The 17,346-nt window shown below is 37.5% G+C and overlaps 1 protein-coding gene across 13 annotated transcripts in view; it reads right to left on the minus strand.

Annotated features, from left to right (window-relative positions):
* Positions 1-1,781: 1,781 nt before the first annotated feature.
* The window catches only part of PHACTR3 (phosphatase and actin regulator 3), a 298,887-nt gene continuing 283,322 nt past the window's right edge, over positions 1,782-17,346 (minus strand). For 7 of the 13 annotated variants that reach the window (XM_043984948.1, XM_043984959.1, XM_043984955.1 and 4 more), the window contains 5 exons: positions 14,689-14,744; positions 9,818-9,879; positions 7,896-8,036; positions 4,508-4,584; positions 1,782-3,384 (listed from right to left, as the gene is read on the minus strand). In XM_043984948.1, the coding sequence (XP_043840883.1) occupies positions 3,369-3,384; positions 4,508-4,584; positions 7,896-8,036; positions 9,818-9,879; positions 14,689-14,744 (352 nt within the window). In that variant the 3' untranslated portion in view covers positions 1,782-3,368. The remainder of the gene's footprint in view (positions 3,385-4,507; positions 4,585-7,895; positions 8,037-9,817; positions 9,880-14,688; positions 14,745-17,346) is intronic. The other 6 variants (XM_043984950.1, XM_043984958.1, XM_043984957.1 and 3 more) reach the window with 1 other exon arrangement.

Genomic DNA, 17,346 nt, shown 5'->3' on the forward strand with positions numbered 1-17,346 from the left:
CCTCTATAGCAGAGATTCTTACTAAGAGGGTCCATGAGCTTGATTTTTTTTAAAATGATAACTGTATTTCAACATTTTTGGCTTTCTTTGTAACTCTATGTATTTAAAAATTATTCTGATAAGGCATCGGTAGACTTTTCCTTCACCAGACTGCCAAAGGTGTCCATCACACACACAAAAAGTTAAGAATCCCTGCTTTATTGGGAGAGCATGGTGTATTGGAAAGAGCACTGACTTGGAAGTTAGAAAAACCTAAGTTTGAACCCTTCCTGTGACACTTAACAATGTGAAAAAGTCAATAAACTTCTATGAGGCTCAGTTTCCTTATCTGTAAAATGGAAATGACAACAAAAGCATGTACTTCACAGGACTGTGAAAATCAAATGATATCACATGTATAAAACACTTTGCAAGCCTTAAAATGCTACATAAATGTCATCTATAATTATGAGGATACTACTACTCAACCTGCCAGACTTAGCTCATCTCACTTCTTCTTTGAAGTCATCCTTGTTATTTTAGTCCTTTTTGATCCCTCCTTTCTTTGAATTCCTTTTATACCTGTAGTCAGAACTATAATTCAGTAGTCAATTATTGTCTGATTCATAGAATCAAAGTTGTAGAACTGGACAGAATCTCAGAAATCACCTATTCCAGCTCCCTCGTTTTACAGTGCCAGAGTTTGTATATACAGCTAAAGACCATCAATGGAGCCCATGTCTCCTTACCATCTCAATCCAGAGATCTTTAACTGTCTTATAGATTGTTTTCATTCCATTATATTTTAAGTTCCTTGAAGATATATGTCACAAGATTTCTCTTATGCACCCAACAGTATATGTAGAAGACATTCAAATACTTAATTGCTTCAGTTTTGCTGAGGCCAGCCATGTCCCAGTCTTCTAACCTTTGTTCCTCTACTTAAGATGAGCATGAAACATGCATTTACCTCATCTTGAAGTTTGCTGCTAACTAATAAATCAAAGCTAAGTAGAATATAGTAGGAAATAATGTTAAGTAGAATGGAATTTTCAAATGCTAATGTTAGCATAGCATTTACATCTTGATTCATAAAGCAAAAAATCACCCCACATATATCCAAAGCTTCAATGTCAGTTAATGCCAGCTTGGGGGCTTTAAGTAGGCTTAGAATCTGAACAATGAGTCTCACCCCTCCACTATGGCACTTCCTCACTTCAGGCCCAGGCTACTATCTGTGTTGCATCATCCCATCCATTACCTGGATGGAAACAGACATTAAAACAACAAGAACAAAAGGCAAAGTATGCCTTCTGGGCAAATATTAAATTGTTTCCCCTATCTAATATACTGAAGGCCAAATGGATTTCTCTTCAAAGTTGACAATTGTTAAAAAATAGAATACTACTTTTTAATGATGTCAGCTAATTTAGTTTGTATCTTGCTCTCTGTTAAATTCCTATTCTTAAGCCTCATCCTGATATAGAGGTGATATCCAGATGATTCACAAAAGCTCAGCAAGCAGAACACAAGCTCTCCTGGGTATTTCTCCAGAGGAGGAAAAGGTTCTGAATAAAGGTTCAACTGTGATGTTTTTGCTGATGGGTCTGGAGTCACCCCAGCTAAATTCAGGATTCTGGTCACCAGATAATAATTATTTTTTGGCCATTCACAGCTCATGAAAACTATATTAAGACATAGAGAGGCGTCCATCTATGTCATTGGAAGAAGCCCCCATTTTAATAGAAATATCAATCTTTTCAAATATAGTTTTGTGCATATTCTTATTTACTATAGCAAATAAAACAGTGCCAAGGTATGAATTGTTGTGATCCAATCCAGCAGAATAGTGATTGCTTCTGTTTTTTTCATATGTGAACACAGCTTAACAGATGGCATAATGGTATGTTGACCTGAGTACGACCACCAAAGTCTGGTGGTGACTACAGGTATCACTGGCAGCCTTAATGGCATTTAGTAGGAGTAAGAGAGAAAGAACATAGAAGAAGAAAAGAGAGAAGCATGTGGCAAGAAATCCTAAAATCATGGGGTCATTAATATAGAGGTGGAAGGAATTTTGAAGATCATTTAGTGTAACTCAAAATCACATAGGTGGTAAGTGACAGAGTAGGAATTTGAAACCAGGGCCCCTGACTTCAAACTCAGCACTCTTTCCACTACATTATACTATATCTCTGTATAAGTTGTTTGTTTGTTTGGGTTTTTTTAGATTACCATCAATGAGACGGGTTTTGAATCGTGTTTAACACCTAAGGATAATGCTTTTCATGTCTCAAATAATTTCTTACTCATCTTGACCCTTCCCTTTAAAGCCCTGATAAACAGTAAAATCATGTTCTTGCAAGTGTAGGTTTTTTACTCTCCTTATTTTCCATTCAAAGCAGGCTTTTGTTTATGTGTGAGACTACTGGCTGGTATTAAAATGTGGTTAAGGTTTTTGCCAGACTCTGCAAATAGTCTCACAGTAAAAGTTTGAAGTTTCCTTCTCATTGGTATTTTCTAATGTCATTACTTGTTTCTTGGTTAATTGAAAATTTTAATGCATTTGTTTAACTTAATGAATTAATGAGATAAAGCTAATCACAGAATCCTTTTAGAACTTACTTACATGAAAGCAAAAAAAATAATATTACTGCCAAACAACCCCAAGAACCTGCATACAAATACATCTTGCAGCTCTCATTCATGATTTTAGACTTGCAGACTTTGATGACTCAATGTAGAATGTGACTAACTTCACTGCTCTCTTCTCTGGTCCAACCCCAAGAAAATATAAAAGCTGTTTTAATTTCCTGCAATAAGTAGTCATTTAATTAAAGAACAAATTAACAGGAATCAAAATGTTGCAGCTGTATTCTTGTTAGACGTTATATAAAAAAGAAAATTATAATACATTAAATCATCTTGTATAACATGAACTTAAGTGTTTACAAACTAATTGTGATAAGAATAAAAATGTCTCATCAATGTAATACTGAATGACAGTGCATCATACGTCCTTGATGTCAGAGGCCTTGGGATGGTAAAGCCTGTACATGCACGGCGTCTCCTCTTCCCTGCTACGTTGCAGTAAAGTTTGAAACAAGTATTAAAGGAGAACAGCAGTTTTCTTCTGGTATTTCTAACTCCAGTCTTTTTCCTCAGCCAATCTTCCCACCCCAACAGGTCACCACTCTTTGGACATCAAAGAGTGAAACACCCTCCAGTGACTCCTCTTGTAGGTAGGTAAGTGCAGCAGAGTTCACCTGTGCAGTCCTGCTTGGCTCACATAAACATCAGGTTCTTGTGAGCAGAACTTCAGAGAAGTTCCCTGATGAAAGATCAGTGGTGGTATCAAAAATTGACAAATTCTTCTCAGAAGAAAATCTCTATGGCCTGTGGAATCTAGAGAGTAAAAGGAAATATATCATTCTGTCAGTATTTTTGCAATATTTATTCATTCAACAAATATTAAGGTACTACAGTGTATAAAGCATGGGGGAGACACAAAATTTAGATAAGACACACAGCCACTGCCCTTGTTGGGGATAAGGTACAAAAACAAGTAACTACAATACACACTATTATATAAATATATAAAAAGGGGCCGAGGATGCAAAGCAAAGTGCTATGTGATATCTAAGGGGAAATATTACCAACCAAGAGTTGGAGAGGATCACATAAAAGCAATGTTATTTTAAGTTTAAAAGTGGGAAGCAGAGAGAGGTGAGGGCATTCCAGGCATAGCAAATGGTGTGGTACAGTCTTTGTTTAGTTTAGCTAGAGCACTCAATGTGGAATGGGCTAACTAAGATAAGGCTGGAGAGATAGGGAAGCACAAAACTATGGTGGGCCTTGAATGCCAGCCAGAGGATTTGAACTTTAGTCAGTAGGCAACAGAAAACTTATTGAAGATTTCTGAGTAAAACAATGACATGATGATAGCAGTATGCAGGAGAGTATGTGAGGAAGAGATAGGAAGATCTGTTGGGAAGTTATATTTTCCATATGTCAGTATTATTTTAAATTAAAATTTATAGATACCCTTGTAGAAATAATGAACTTGCTTATACTGACTTTAAGTAAATTATAAATTGTTTATAATAATAATTTCAATATTATTTAGAATCTAAAGAAAATTATATACAATCATAATATCAAAATAATGACCAATGTTTTCTTATTTTCCTACATTTGACCTTAAGGTCTTTTCCAAGTGAAAACTACTTTTAATTTAGGATTACTGATGTCCAGACTATTCAACAGATAGATATAGATGATAGATAGATAGATAGATAGATAGATAGATAGATAGATAGATAGATAGATAGATAGATAGATAGATAGATAGATAGATAAAAAACCCAATTCTCTACAAAAATGCTAATTTTTTCCCTTCTAAAGCTGCCAAGCTGCCTTAGCAGAATAGTTTACTCCCTTGTGGCTCTTCAATTTGCAGATTCAGGAAATATTTTTTAATGCCATATTGAACCATGTTGATAACACAATACAAACTAACAACTCTGACCTTGTCAAATGCTTGCTTGATGCATGTACCTCCATTTCATTGCTTTTGTATTCATTTAGTTCTTTACGAATTGCTGCCTGGAATTTCAAAACAGGACATTATTATTTTTTAAATAAACTGACGGGTTGAAACACATCAATCAAAAAGATCAATTAGCAAACAAAACATCAGTTGAGAATTCAGACATTTTCTTTCAGAATCAGGGTTTCTAGGGTTGGAAAGTATTTTAGACCATCTAGACCGACCCTCTCATTTTATAGAAGAGGAAACTGAAGCCAAGAGTTGGGAAGTACTTGCCTAATGTCACATTAACTACTTGGTGGAGTTACTGGGACTAGGTCACAGGCCTTCTGCTTCCTGGCTTAGTGTTCTTAAGTCCTTGTTGACCCCATAGTTCATTGTTTCATTCATTTCTTGCCTTGCTCAGGGTAGGAGGATGCTTCCAGAAGCCCTAAGACCCTTATCTTAAGGAAAAGAACATGAGAGAAGGACCCAGAGACCCCAAATGCAGAGTAGAGAAGAACAGGCACAGTAGAGGAGTCTGAATGAGAGTGTGGTATCTCCCATTTAAGGGATCTTATTCAGGGCTCCTGCAAGAATCATCCTGTCTAATGCTTTATATAACTGCAGAAGTATAACCTATATCTGATTGCTTACTGCCTCAAGCAGGGGGGAGGAGAGGGAAGGAAAGAGGGATAGAATTTGGAACTCAAAACTTTAAAATGTTTATTATTTTTTTTAAAAGAGTCATCCTGTCCTATTGTTCTTCATAACCCTGAGCAATTCATTTGTGATGGGATAATGACTAAAGTTTTTGCCAATAATTTGGTTAATATTCTATATTAAAACAGATGTCTATATAGCTACATATACTTATTCATTCAACAACTATGTGCTGAAAAGCCTCTGTGCAAATGAATAAGATCTAGCCCAGAGTAGGAGAGAGCAATCAGCTCATTTACTTAAAAGATTATTTATACTTTTGGTTTCTGGCTATCTATTTTAATTAATGTTACTGCAACTCATGGTCATTAATAAACTAAAATACTAATGTACATCAAACTCAACAGGAAAACAAAAAGAGGAGGAAAAAAGAATTAGAATCTAAGGGAGCACCTTAAATAGCCTTAGATATTTGGCGAGTGGCTGAATGAATTGAAGCATATAAGTATAAAGGAATATCATTGTGCTCTAAGAAATGGAAAGTGATATTCTAGAAAATCCTGACTAATAAGAATCGATGCAGATGAAGCGAGTGGAGCTAGGACAACTGTTTATATAAGGACAACAACATGGTAAAGAAACACAATTTTAAGAGATTTATCTGATCAAAGCAATGACCAGACTACCATGTCTCCAGAGGACCCATGAAGAAGCAGGTTACATACCATCTGATAGAATGATGGACAGAAGGTGCAGAGAGAGACTTTGTTGGACATGACTGCTTTGTGAATTCATTTTGCCTTATAATGTTTGTTTTTCACAAGGTGTTTTTTTCTTTCTTGCTCTTGGTTAATGCAAGGACGGGAGAGTTGGAAGTATGATCTAGGAATAGTGATACTCCTTCCCAAAAAAGAGGTCAAATGAAACAGTTTTTTAAATGCACAGGAAAGAACAAAATGAAGTTCATTAGGAGGCACAGGAAGGACAGTTTTGAAAGTAATATGTAAAAAAAGGAAGTAATGTGTAAAATTATCTCATTTTTAATAAGGTAAGCTGTTTGAAAAAGAGGTTCATGGTTTCATATAGACTCGCTCTTTTTGTGTTCCATTGTAAATATGGAAATTATGTTTTTGTAGTTTTTAAGTTCAAAATAGAATTTAAAATTTTAAAAAATTGTTCTCAGCTTCCAAATTCTAATTGAGTTTCCAAATTACATTCCAAATGTGATATTAATAGAAACACAGTCCAATAACCTGTTCATTATTTTTTGCTATCATGGACATCAGAGAAGTTTTCCTTTCTGATTTAGACAATGGTTTTTACCATACACTCCTATAGAATATGTACTTTTTATTCCAGTCCATTGTTTGACAGCCAGGAAGCCCTACACCAGGTGATGCTGGAGCCAACTTATACAGGCTTGAGAGATAAAACTGTTAAATTTTCAGTGTGAGGATTTACACCTCAGAAATCAGCAAATACTATAAATCAGGGATTGATTTATTGTTTAGTTGATCATCTAGACTTAAGGATATGATGGAGGAAATGTTAATAGTGCATATTAAACTTAAAATGTGTCCTGAATTTTTAAGTAACTGGGTATTAAACATTTACCAGCATAGTCCTATCCTATAACCCAACTGTAGGGAAGGTAGTTTCTATTTCAAAAGGATCAAGAGAGAGAGGGGCTCCTCCCTTGCACTTCTCAAAGGAATATATTTTATCTTACAGCAGAAAGGAGATCATCAGGCTATTCTCTCTCCTTCTCCCCCTTTCAAAGTGAAAGGCTGTGGTCATATAGATATATGAGTTAAGTAAAAAGTTTCCTTTAAGCAAGTCCTCCTTCCATGTCTCATCATGGTGTAGAAATGGCCCTGGATTCCCAAAGTCTATACCAGTGAAGCTTACCCTTCTAGGCTGGAAAGGATTTGGAGATTCAGCCAGTGATGATGAATTGTATATCTGTGATCCAAGAACTTAACTAGTTAAGTGTAGGGATAGCTGCTCTCAGAAAGCTGGTCACCAGAGGATGAAAACTTTTATGTGTATTTTGTCAGAGCAATTCATGAGCTGGTTTACTATGTCATTATTGTACTGATATTGATATGTATCAGAAAACAAACAATATTGAAGAAATCATGGATTTGTTGAAGTGTTAAAGTAAAAGGTATAAAGAATAAGGAAGAATAGATAATAGAAGAATATGGGTTAGATGATACAGCATACAGGAGAGATAGGAGATATAACATGATAAAGGTGCAGAGAGACATATTAACATTACAGTGTGGGGAAAAGAACATTAGGTTTAGAGCGAAAGGCCTTGGATCAAAATCCTGACGGCTACTTACTGCTGGGTAACTCTGAGAAAGTCAATTAACTTCTCTGGACCTCACATTCCTCTTCTGTAAAATGAGGTTGCACTAGATCATCTGCTACCTTAGTGACCTTGGACCTTCCTGTGTTGAAATCCTAACTCTATTCTTTACTACTTGGCTGAGTTTGAGTAAGTCCCTTAACCCAATTGGACCTCAGTGTCCTCTTCTGTAAAATGAGGGAGCTGGATTGGAATGGTCTCTGAGGCTTCCCTTTAAGTTCTCAAGCTATGATCCCATGAATTCTAACGTGGCTTTCCAGGTCTGAACTACAGAATCCTATGTTCAATTCTGAATTAGAGATTGCAAAATGTTCTTCCATTTATGATCAGTTCTGAAAGATTTTTCTGTACCTTATCTGCAGCTGATAATCTTGTCCAAGGCTTGTCTGCTCGTCTGTCATAGTCCTGTGCTTTTGCCACTTCCACATAATCACTGAATCGGATCAAAATTTTTCTGTCTCGTAGTTCATCAACTGTGGGTCTCTGATTCAGCTAAAATAAATAAACAAATAAGTAACCAGTTAACTTATTTTTTACAAGCTGTTCTGAGCAAGTTTTCTTTATCATCAATACACCTAAGATACATGAAAACAAGAACTTAAAACTAAATGATTTCCCATTTACAAGGTATAAGGGACGAAAAAAAAAATCCTTAAAAAGAGAACTTGGGATCACTTCCATGGCAGAATGAAGCCCTCATGGAGGTTTTCAAAGCTTTTCCAGCAGAGTGCAGGTCTTGTCTAGTCCTACCAGCTGGAGCAGCTTTGAGCGTGAGGCTGGTAGTAGAATCTGCATTACCAGAGGCTCATCTTCAAAATGATGAGACTTTTCTGGGTCTCAGGAATCCATGAAATAGTTGCCCAAATACCAAATGCCACACACATTTAACTCATACACACTTTGAATTTATGTCATAGAAAAGACTGCTTCCCTTACGCAAGGACCACTAGGGGAAGAATATTGTTTTGGGTAATTTCCATGGTCATAAATGTAATTGTGCATTTAATATTTATAAATCCAAAACACATAGAATGATCCATTAATTTCAAACAGACAGGTACACTTTGTGATTGTAGTACAGTCTGGAGTGGGGTGTGCAGCAACACTGAATTTAATAACTCTATATCCTTGCAGTTTCAGGATTCAATAGTATACTAGTTCATAGCAGGCAATGTCAATTTTACCTTCAGCCACCTTTTGAAACAAGTGGAACAATGCTTCCCTGTTATCCTCTCACATTTAAAAATACCACCATCCGGGGTGGCTAGGTGGTGCAGTGGATAAAGTACCAGCCCTGGATTCAGGAGGACCTGAGTTCAAATCTGGCCTCAGACACTTGACACTTACTAGCTATGTGACCCTGGGCAAGTTACTTAACCCTCATTGCCCAGCCCCCTCCAAAAAAATTCCACCACCAGCAAAACCATACAGAGGCAACATGTTTATTTTGTACCTACTTCTATATGTATATAGCAGCTCTCCTTAGAGAATGTAAGCTCCCTGAGAGTAGTAGACCATTTCACTTTTGTCTTTATATCCCCAATGCGTAGCACAGTGTGGGCACTTACTAAATCCCTATTGATTAAGTGCTGGATTTAGAGTTAGGAAGAGCTAGGTTTGAATCTTCCTTCAGATATTTAAGTGACCCTAGACAAATGAAGCTTTGAGCTTCAGTTTCCTCATTTGAAATGTGCTAATAATAGCATTCACTTCACAGGATTTTGGTGAGGCTCAAAAACACTTTGTCAATCATAGTACAATATAACTGTGAGCTATTTATTATTGTTATCATTAGACACTGTATAACCACAAAACTTTCTAGACCAATTAAAATAATAATAGAAAGCTGTGGACCACAGATATGGCCTTCTATATTAAAAAAAAAGTTTTGTTTTGTTTTTTAACTTTGCTGTGGGTAGGTTCATGGAGTTCTCAACCATGGGTCTCGAAGACATTTGACTTCTATTTGGCCAGCCTAGGGAAGTTAACGAGTGGAACTAATTCATGAACACACCTTCAGCTCAGAGGAACCCCATTTCCCGGGGGGAAAGTAAAGAGTCTTTCATCTAGATGTGGCCAGTAGGTATTATTTTTTTGGCAAACCCTTTCGATAGAGCTGATACCATACTTTACCCTAAGTGCTTCCCCATCAAGGTCACAGAGAGATATCTTATATTAATTAACAACAGGGTCATCTCTTTGTAGTCTCTGCTTCAGTTAGCTTGGTGCCATATTTTCCTAAAGAAATAAAATAGGATACAGGTTTTGATTACCTTTCTTGTCAATCGCTGCTTGATTTCCCGTCTTTCTTCCTGCTCTGTCTGATCATTTCTTTCTGTGGAAGATACAACAGAAGATATAACTTTCTTAATTTCAAAAGAAAAGTTGCTTCCAGGACAGCTAGACTTGCCACTGAACATCACTAGAAGCTTGAGTACCGTGGGATGTGTACGCTCTTGTGCTCTAGTCTTTCTCCATGGCTCTTTGCTCTGAGTGTTCTGGACAATGCCAGGGCTTCTAACAATCCTGGTCCACAGAAATGCTCTTGCTGCTATTAGCTGAACGAGCTTCATCCTCGACACTTTATAGAATCATAGACTTTGGAAGCTGGAAGGGATCTGAGAAATCATCTAGTCCAATACATTTTTTTCAGATGAGGAAACTGAGTCTCAGAAGGAAAGAAAATTGTCGAGGAGGGGAGGGAGTGTGCTGTGATAGCAATAGCACTGCGCTTAGTAAAGTGAGTGGCACAATAAATAGAGAGACCAGCCCAAAGTCAGGAAAACTCTTCCTGAGTTCAAATCTAGTCTCAGACACTCAGTGCTGTGTGACCTTGGGAAAGTTGCTTAACCCTGTTTGCCTGTTTCTTTATCTCTAAAATGAGCTGGAGAAGGAAATGGCAAACCACTGCAGTATCTTTGCCATGAAAACACCAAATGGGTTCACAAAGAGTCAGATGTGACTGAAAAACAACTGGACAAGAACATGGCACATATTAGGCGCTTAATTTATTGATTGACTGACTGAGTCGGGAGTCAGAAGACATGATTCAAATTCTAGGTCTGCTACTTAATACTTGTGTGGCCATAAGCAAACCTCTTCCCATCTGTGACTTTCAGTTTCCTCATCTATAAAATGATAGGGTTGGGCTGGAAGACTCCTAAAGTTCTAAAATGCTGAGTCTATCCTAGGACCTAGGTCTCCTGAGTCCCAGTCCAAAGAGTTGGAAGAGTGATGGATCTGGAATCAAAGGATCTTACTTCCCAACTCTGCCACTTACTACCTTTGTGACCTGGACCAAGTTATTTTACCTCTCTAGGATTCGCTTTCCTCATTTATAAAATTGGGCGTGGGATTGGATGACCTTAAAAATTCCATCAAGTTCTAAACCTATGATCTGTCCCCATACCCAAATCTGAAACAGCTCCAGAACATTATACTCAAGGAAACCAGGTACAATATACCTATTTTTACAATAATTTAACCAGTACCCAATGCTTTTTTTTTAATAGATTTTTTCTTAGGCTGGAACTTGAAGCTAATAAGGGCTTTCTTAGAATTTGTATTTTCAGGTTGAATTGTCTCCACTACTAAAGCCATGGTATTTTTGTTACTTTTTTGTTTTTTTTTAAATTTTGCCTTAAAAACAAAACAAAACAAAACAAAAAATTAAAAACAACCTAAAACAAAGTTGAAATCCTAACCTAAGCTGGCTTTGCTTTGAGAGTTGGGACTGGTTAACATTCAAACCATGATCGCTTCTGTACACAGAAGCTAAAAATAGACTGTAGCACTGTAATGTGTGTAAAATGTATGCCTTGCCCTGGGATATGAGATAATGGATTTTCTATTTCTGATGCTATTGGTTACTAAATAAAGATCCATGCCCAAGACCTGAACATAGCTTGGGACCTAGAAAAAGAGATATGGAACCACTAGCAATTCTATAAATCAGCAGGATTTCCTTTGGGAGCACACAGAAATTGTTTTCCAAAATAAGCCACGTGGTTTATATACCTCAGTGTAATAATCTTCCTTTAAAAATGCATCTCTGAATGCTGGTTATTTTGGAATTTCTTTCAAAGGAAAATAGGGATTTGCTATGTCATTAGTTCTTAAGAAACATAATCTCTTTTTTTGTTATTTTACTTTTGTTATTTTTATTTTCAGTCCCAAATCCCCTTACTCCCTCTGTTCCCTTCCCTACCCATTGAAAAGGCAAGAAATACAATGCCTCTTATACATATGAAGTCATTATAAATACATGTTGTGGAGGGAAAAAAGGAAAAAAATGCACTTCTATTTACACTCAGAGTTCATCAGATGTCTCTCTGAGGTGGATAGCATTTTTCATCATAAGTCCTTTAGAACTCTTGTGGATTGTTGTATTGATCAGATAAACTGCATAATCTTTGATGAGATTAAAATTATTTTCTGCGATGGATGGAAAGCAGTCACAAATTTTCAGGCTGCTTGTTGAAAACCTGATGCAAAAATTGGGACTTTGTTAAACCCCATTCTAAAACCTCTTTCAGAGGCTTTAGTGATACCATAACAAAATTCGGCTTTTGCTATTGGAGAGCACCAAGTGTGCTTCATGGGTAGGTCTAACATTACCTGAGAGGAATCAAGTGAAGTCAAATTCATTTGATCTTCACAGGCCAGTTCATTGCTCACATCACAGGAACAGAAGCTTGCAGTTAGAAATTCTTTTGAAGGAACTCTACTGCTAGCATTGCTTAAAAAGGAAGCTTTGGCAGAACTAATTTTTCCCTGCCCCATTATCTTCCTTAATATTTTATCAGTACACTATTGTTTCCAAGAGAGAGGGCCCTTTATTGGTATCTGTGTTTGCACTTAACTCATATACAGGTAAGAGTTGGGACATAAGCCTGCATGAAAGACTGGTTTAATAGAAACACTGGCAGACTTGCACTATGGAAATCTGTATTTGAATTTCAGTCCTAGTATTTATTTCTTTTGTGACTACAAGCAATCCATTTCACCACTGTGTCTGGGTTTCCTTATCTGTAAAAAGGGCTTAATCTTTGTACTACTTTATAGTGCTATTGTAAGGAAATAACTTTGTAAACCTTAAGAGTACTAGAGAAATGGGAGGCATCATTAACATGTGACCCCTTCACAAGGAGAGGATCAAACATATAGATGCTACTACAAAAATCATCTACATGCCAAAAAATGGAATGTTGCAAGAAAAGTCCTCTGGAGCGGCTACCTGATGTCTCAGGAAACAAAGTGCTTCACATCACAGCTAATACCATATATGGTATCTCATTTCACACCCACACAAAGGGAGGAAAAAGAAGAAAAATCTCTAGTAGTGAAATTCTCAGCAACTCCTACTCTTGACTCTTCAGAATGTTTCAGGGCTAAGCATTGGTCTATGTGAAGACAATGGAGAGAGTTCACTATCTGCAATTAGATTTCCATGGTCACAGAAGAGGAAATTCATTATTTTACTATTTCTTTGAACAGGGAGGAAGCATGCAGTTCCTATGAATACTGTGTATTCAGTTGGCCAGGCACTGTGGCTATATTTAACACTAGCATTTACAAGAACACAATTATAAGCACTGTGCTTTTTTAAAAGTACTAACTCAACTACCCACGGTAGTGAGGAAGATGTTACAACTGTACAATGGATATATGTTTCTTCGGAGGAAGACCCTGGATTACGTCAAGTCCATTCCCCGTTTAAGCCATGAACCTCTTGGACCTGTGTTTATAATGAATTTTAAGGATAAGTGTGCTTAATTAGAAAGATGAATCAAACCTTTAACAAATGATATAACTGCCAGTTTCCATTTCTCTGTCTGTTCTGCTTAAGCAATGTCATGAATGTAGAATTTTTTCATCCTGACAGCTAGTCTCATTATCATAAGGGAAGACTTTTTTCACACCACTCTGACAATCCTTTTTCAACTCCAAAATTTTTAAGTTACCATAAGCATCAAAACGTTCAATTCTTAAATGCTGCATATGAATAATAAGAAAAGGAATCTTCAAGTGATACAAAAGAAAATTCATCAAGGGATATAAATTTTGAGGAATGAATCATGAGCAGGTCACTAACAAACACTCTCCTTGGTCAGCTGGTTAATGAAAGTGTTCAACATAAGGTCTATCCTGAGGAAATACCATACAGACAACAAAATATGAATTTTAGAGAATGCCCTCAGTTTTATTCACACAAAAGAGGAAATAATACATTTGTACAATGCAGGCTCTGAGGACCTCTCTCTGTGGAAAATGACTTCTTTATGCTTATATGAGAAAATAACAAACTCCATTTCCTAGACAATTACATAGATAATTGTCTGGTTAAAGTAAGCACTTGGGAAGATTTTTATTATCAGAAATAATCAGTGGATTGTAAAGGGATCTCACCTGGTTTTCAGCTATGAATTTGGGGGACAAGAAAAATATTCCTATTCATGTCTCCCTTTTTCATTCACATTCTACCTAACCATGTGGGCATAATCAGATAGGCATTTGGATAACAAGAGAAAAGTTCTTGAAAAACACAAAGCTTTGGGAAACAATAAATATTTTAAGTCATTTTCCTATTCCATTAACTCCATGCCTTGTAACCCCCAGTTCTAGTGAGTGCAAGTGTTGCTCTTCTCTGATTTTCAACACTTGTTTACACTCTGCTCACCCCCCCCCATATGAATTTTCTATGGGCATTAGGAAATTCAAAAGGTCCTGGATACTTGCCTAGAAATTTGCTTTTAAAATTATAACCCTGCAAGCCAATCTGATGTTGGTCCTTCTACTCTTCTGGGAAGATTCATTAACTAACTCTTCTAAAGTACAGCTGCTATGAAAAACTCCAAGAAGAGTAAAAATACTTCCTTTTTCCTCATGGACTTTAAAAGGGCTTTCCACATTTTCTTCCCAAATGATTTCACATAAACACCTAAGCTACTCAAACCATACTAGAAACACTAAGTACCATTCATACTGGTAGAATATTCATCTTTCAAGGAAGGAAACTAGAATTTCTGCCTAAAAGTCTAATAAGACAGATTCATTCAGAGTCTTAACATACACATATAATAGTCTCACACACACACACACATGCACACATAAGGTCCCTCTGGGGGAAGCAACAGCTACTCACGTTTCAGGATATTTCTTCTTTCTAGTTCCTCCACAGCAGGTCTTTGGCTCAGTCGTCTGCGGAAAAACACCAAAATTACGTTTTGTACCATAGTGGCTGCCCAAGATTTCCACACAGGATTTGTAGCAGGAAAGTGTCTCTCCTGCCTCCCAAAAATTGCCTTCCAGAAAGCAGGAGGAAGACTAAAAATAAATAAATAAAGTGTATCTTTGGTGGTTCTTCCTTGGCTAAAATTGAGACAAACTTCTCTCTGCACCTCAGGAAAGTTTGGTGGTTTAGAAGGCTAGCATTTTAGTCCTTTCAAGAAATTTATAAATCCTCTTCATCTTCATCTTCAGATTCTACAGGCCCATAGCACACCCTGTCAACACCCACCTCATTCAGTAACAAAACACTACAGCAAATAGTAGATACATTGAAGAAGTCTTCCTTGGTTGATAAACAATTAACTCCACAGTGGTAGCAAGCCTTAGTCCTGCTTGCTTGCTTTTTTCCCCCAAGTCATCACTGATATGTTCCAGCAAAAGATAATCTAGTTAGGAGGAAAATCTCTAAGAGATCTCCCTGCTGCTGACTGACAGCTCAATCTCTCCACCGTACTACTGCCTGCTAGGGAAAATCCTGTACTGCTTACAACCTCACGCAGAGGGGAGTGTCTAATGTAGCCTCACATCCACTTGCCCGCCTTCCCTTGTGCAGCCTGGAGACTGAGTCTCGAAATCAGACAATCAGGGCCAGGATGCTTTCATCCTGAATAACAAATGAGACTTCCCCCAGATAATATTGCTAATAGGAGCCAAGCATATAATGTGCACCCACCCCCACACATATTCACTAGCTGTTTTAGGAAAAGCATCCAAGACCCAGAGATGGAGTGTTTATGTCTATTGCAGGAAGACTGGCAATATTAAGACACATTATTGTTGTCTTTATAAATCATTTTTCATTGCTGGAGTCAGAGGGAGCAGCCGAAAATAAAAGACTTGTCAGGAGGGGAATAATTAGTCAAAATTAATGCTAAGCTGAGAATCCTCTTATTGTCACCAAAATAAAGCTGGCACAAGGTCAGAACAGCAAAGCAACCCATTTCCGCTATCTGCTCAACATTATGGATACAATAAATGGGTGGTGGAATCTAGGTTCCCACCAGAGACTTGCACAGATGATGCTGCTACTGCCTCCAGAAATATTTAGCTTCTATAGAATCCCCATCACAGAAACAAAGCAAAGAATAAGCCTTAGCATGCTGCAGCATCTCCCTGAATGCTGGATGAGCAATTCAGATGAGTTGGGGATATTGCTCCCTCCTCCTTCTCCCTCTCCCTTCCTTCTCCTCCCTCTCCTTTTCCTTCTCTCTCTCTCTCTCTCTCTCTCTCTCTCTCTCTCTCTCTCTCTCTCTCTCTCTCTCTCTCTCTCTCTCTCTCTCTCTCTCTCCTCTTCCCACCTCCCCCTTCTTTGCCCTCTGCATTTATTTCATGTCTACAGTGTGGGAGGCCTCTACAATTCCCTTATATCCTCTATATGATAATCATTGAACCCTGGAACCCATCTCCGCCTCCAACAATTCACTGACTATGATTTGGTGGGAAAGGCCACACATGGTTCACAAGCTGAACAGGAAGAACTCTGGTTCAGTGAGAGGGCTTATCTCCAAAGAATCCAGGGTTTCTTACACCTGCATTCTCTTCTGTGTGGTCAGAACAGTCCAAATCCCAAACCTCCCTTTCCAGATGCATCAGATTTTTTATTTTAAAGGAATTTTTAAGTAGGATAAAGACAGTGCATGAAGGAGGCATCATGGTATAAGGGAAATAGCCGTAGATTTGGAATCATGAGGCCTGGATTCAAAATCCTGGATCTGTGCTGTTTGTGTGACCTTGAACAAGTCACTTGAATCTCTTGGCCAGTCTTATTTTGCTTACCTGTAAAATTACAAGGCTGGACTAGTTTCTAATGCCTCTGAATTCTAAATCCTATGATTCTCTTTAAGAACATACCCAAAACCCTAGGGATGTATTAAAATATTCATAGCTTAGAATGCTCACATGTGACATGAAAGGATGAAATGCTACAAGTGCTCTCATCTATAATTACTCCAGCTATTTGAAATAGACCCAGAAGTGGTTTAGGTGCTGAGAAAGATGATGGGAACAGCAGTTTTGGGGAAGAAAGAAAAGAATTGTCCGATGTGAAATCCTTGTGTGCTCTTATAAGCATCTGCCTACTGCATCAGTTCATGGAAGTAAGTTAATCTCTCTGCATAACAACAGTAACTCACATGTGAATAGTACTTTATAGTTTACAAACCTCTTTACTCAGAGGGACCCTTTGGGAGAGGTTAATGGAAAAAATATTATCCTTGAGGATCAGAAACACATGCACATGAGCACACACACACACACACACACACACACACACACACACACACACACACAGAGTGGCTTGTCCAAACTCAAACTAAATAAGGGTCAAAGTTGGGATCAGAACCCAGTTCTCCTCACTTCAAATCCTATGCTCTTTCCCCAGTGATGGCTAATGAATAATATCTACAGCATAGACTGGTCTAGAAATTCATTCACAGCATGATCTGCTTCCTCTTCCTCCAATGGATAAGTTCCTCTGGAACCTTAATTTGAAAAAGCACCCAGACCTTCAATG

Source organism: Dromiciops gliroides, chromosome 2 (genome assembly GCF_019393635.1).
Source record: "Dromiciops gliroides isolate mDroGli1 chromosome 2, mDroGli1.pri, whole genome shotgun sequence".
Taxonomy (NCBI): Eukaryota; Metazoa; Chordata; class Mammalia; order Microbiotheria; family Microbiotheriidae; genus Dromiciops; species Dromiciops gliroides.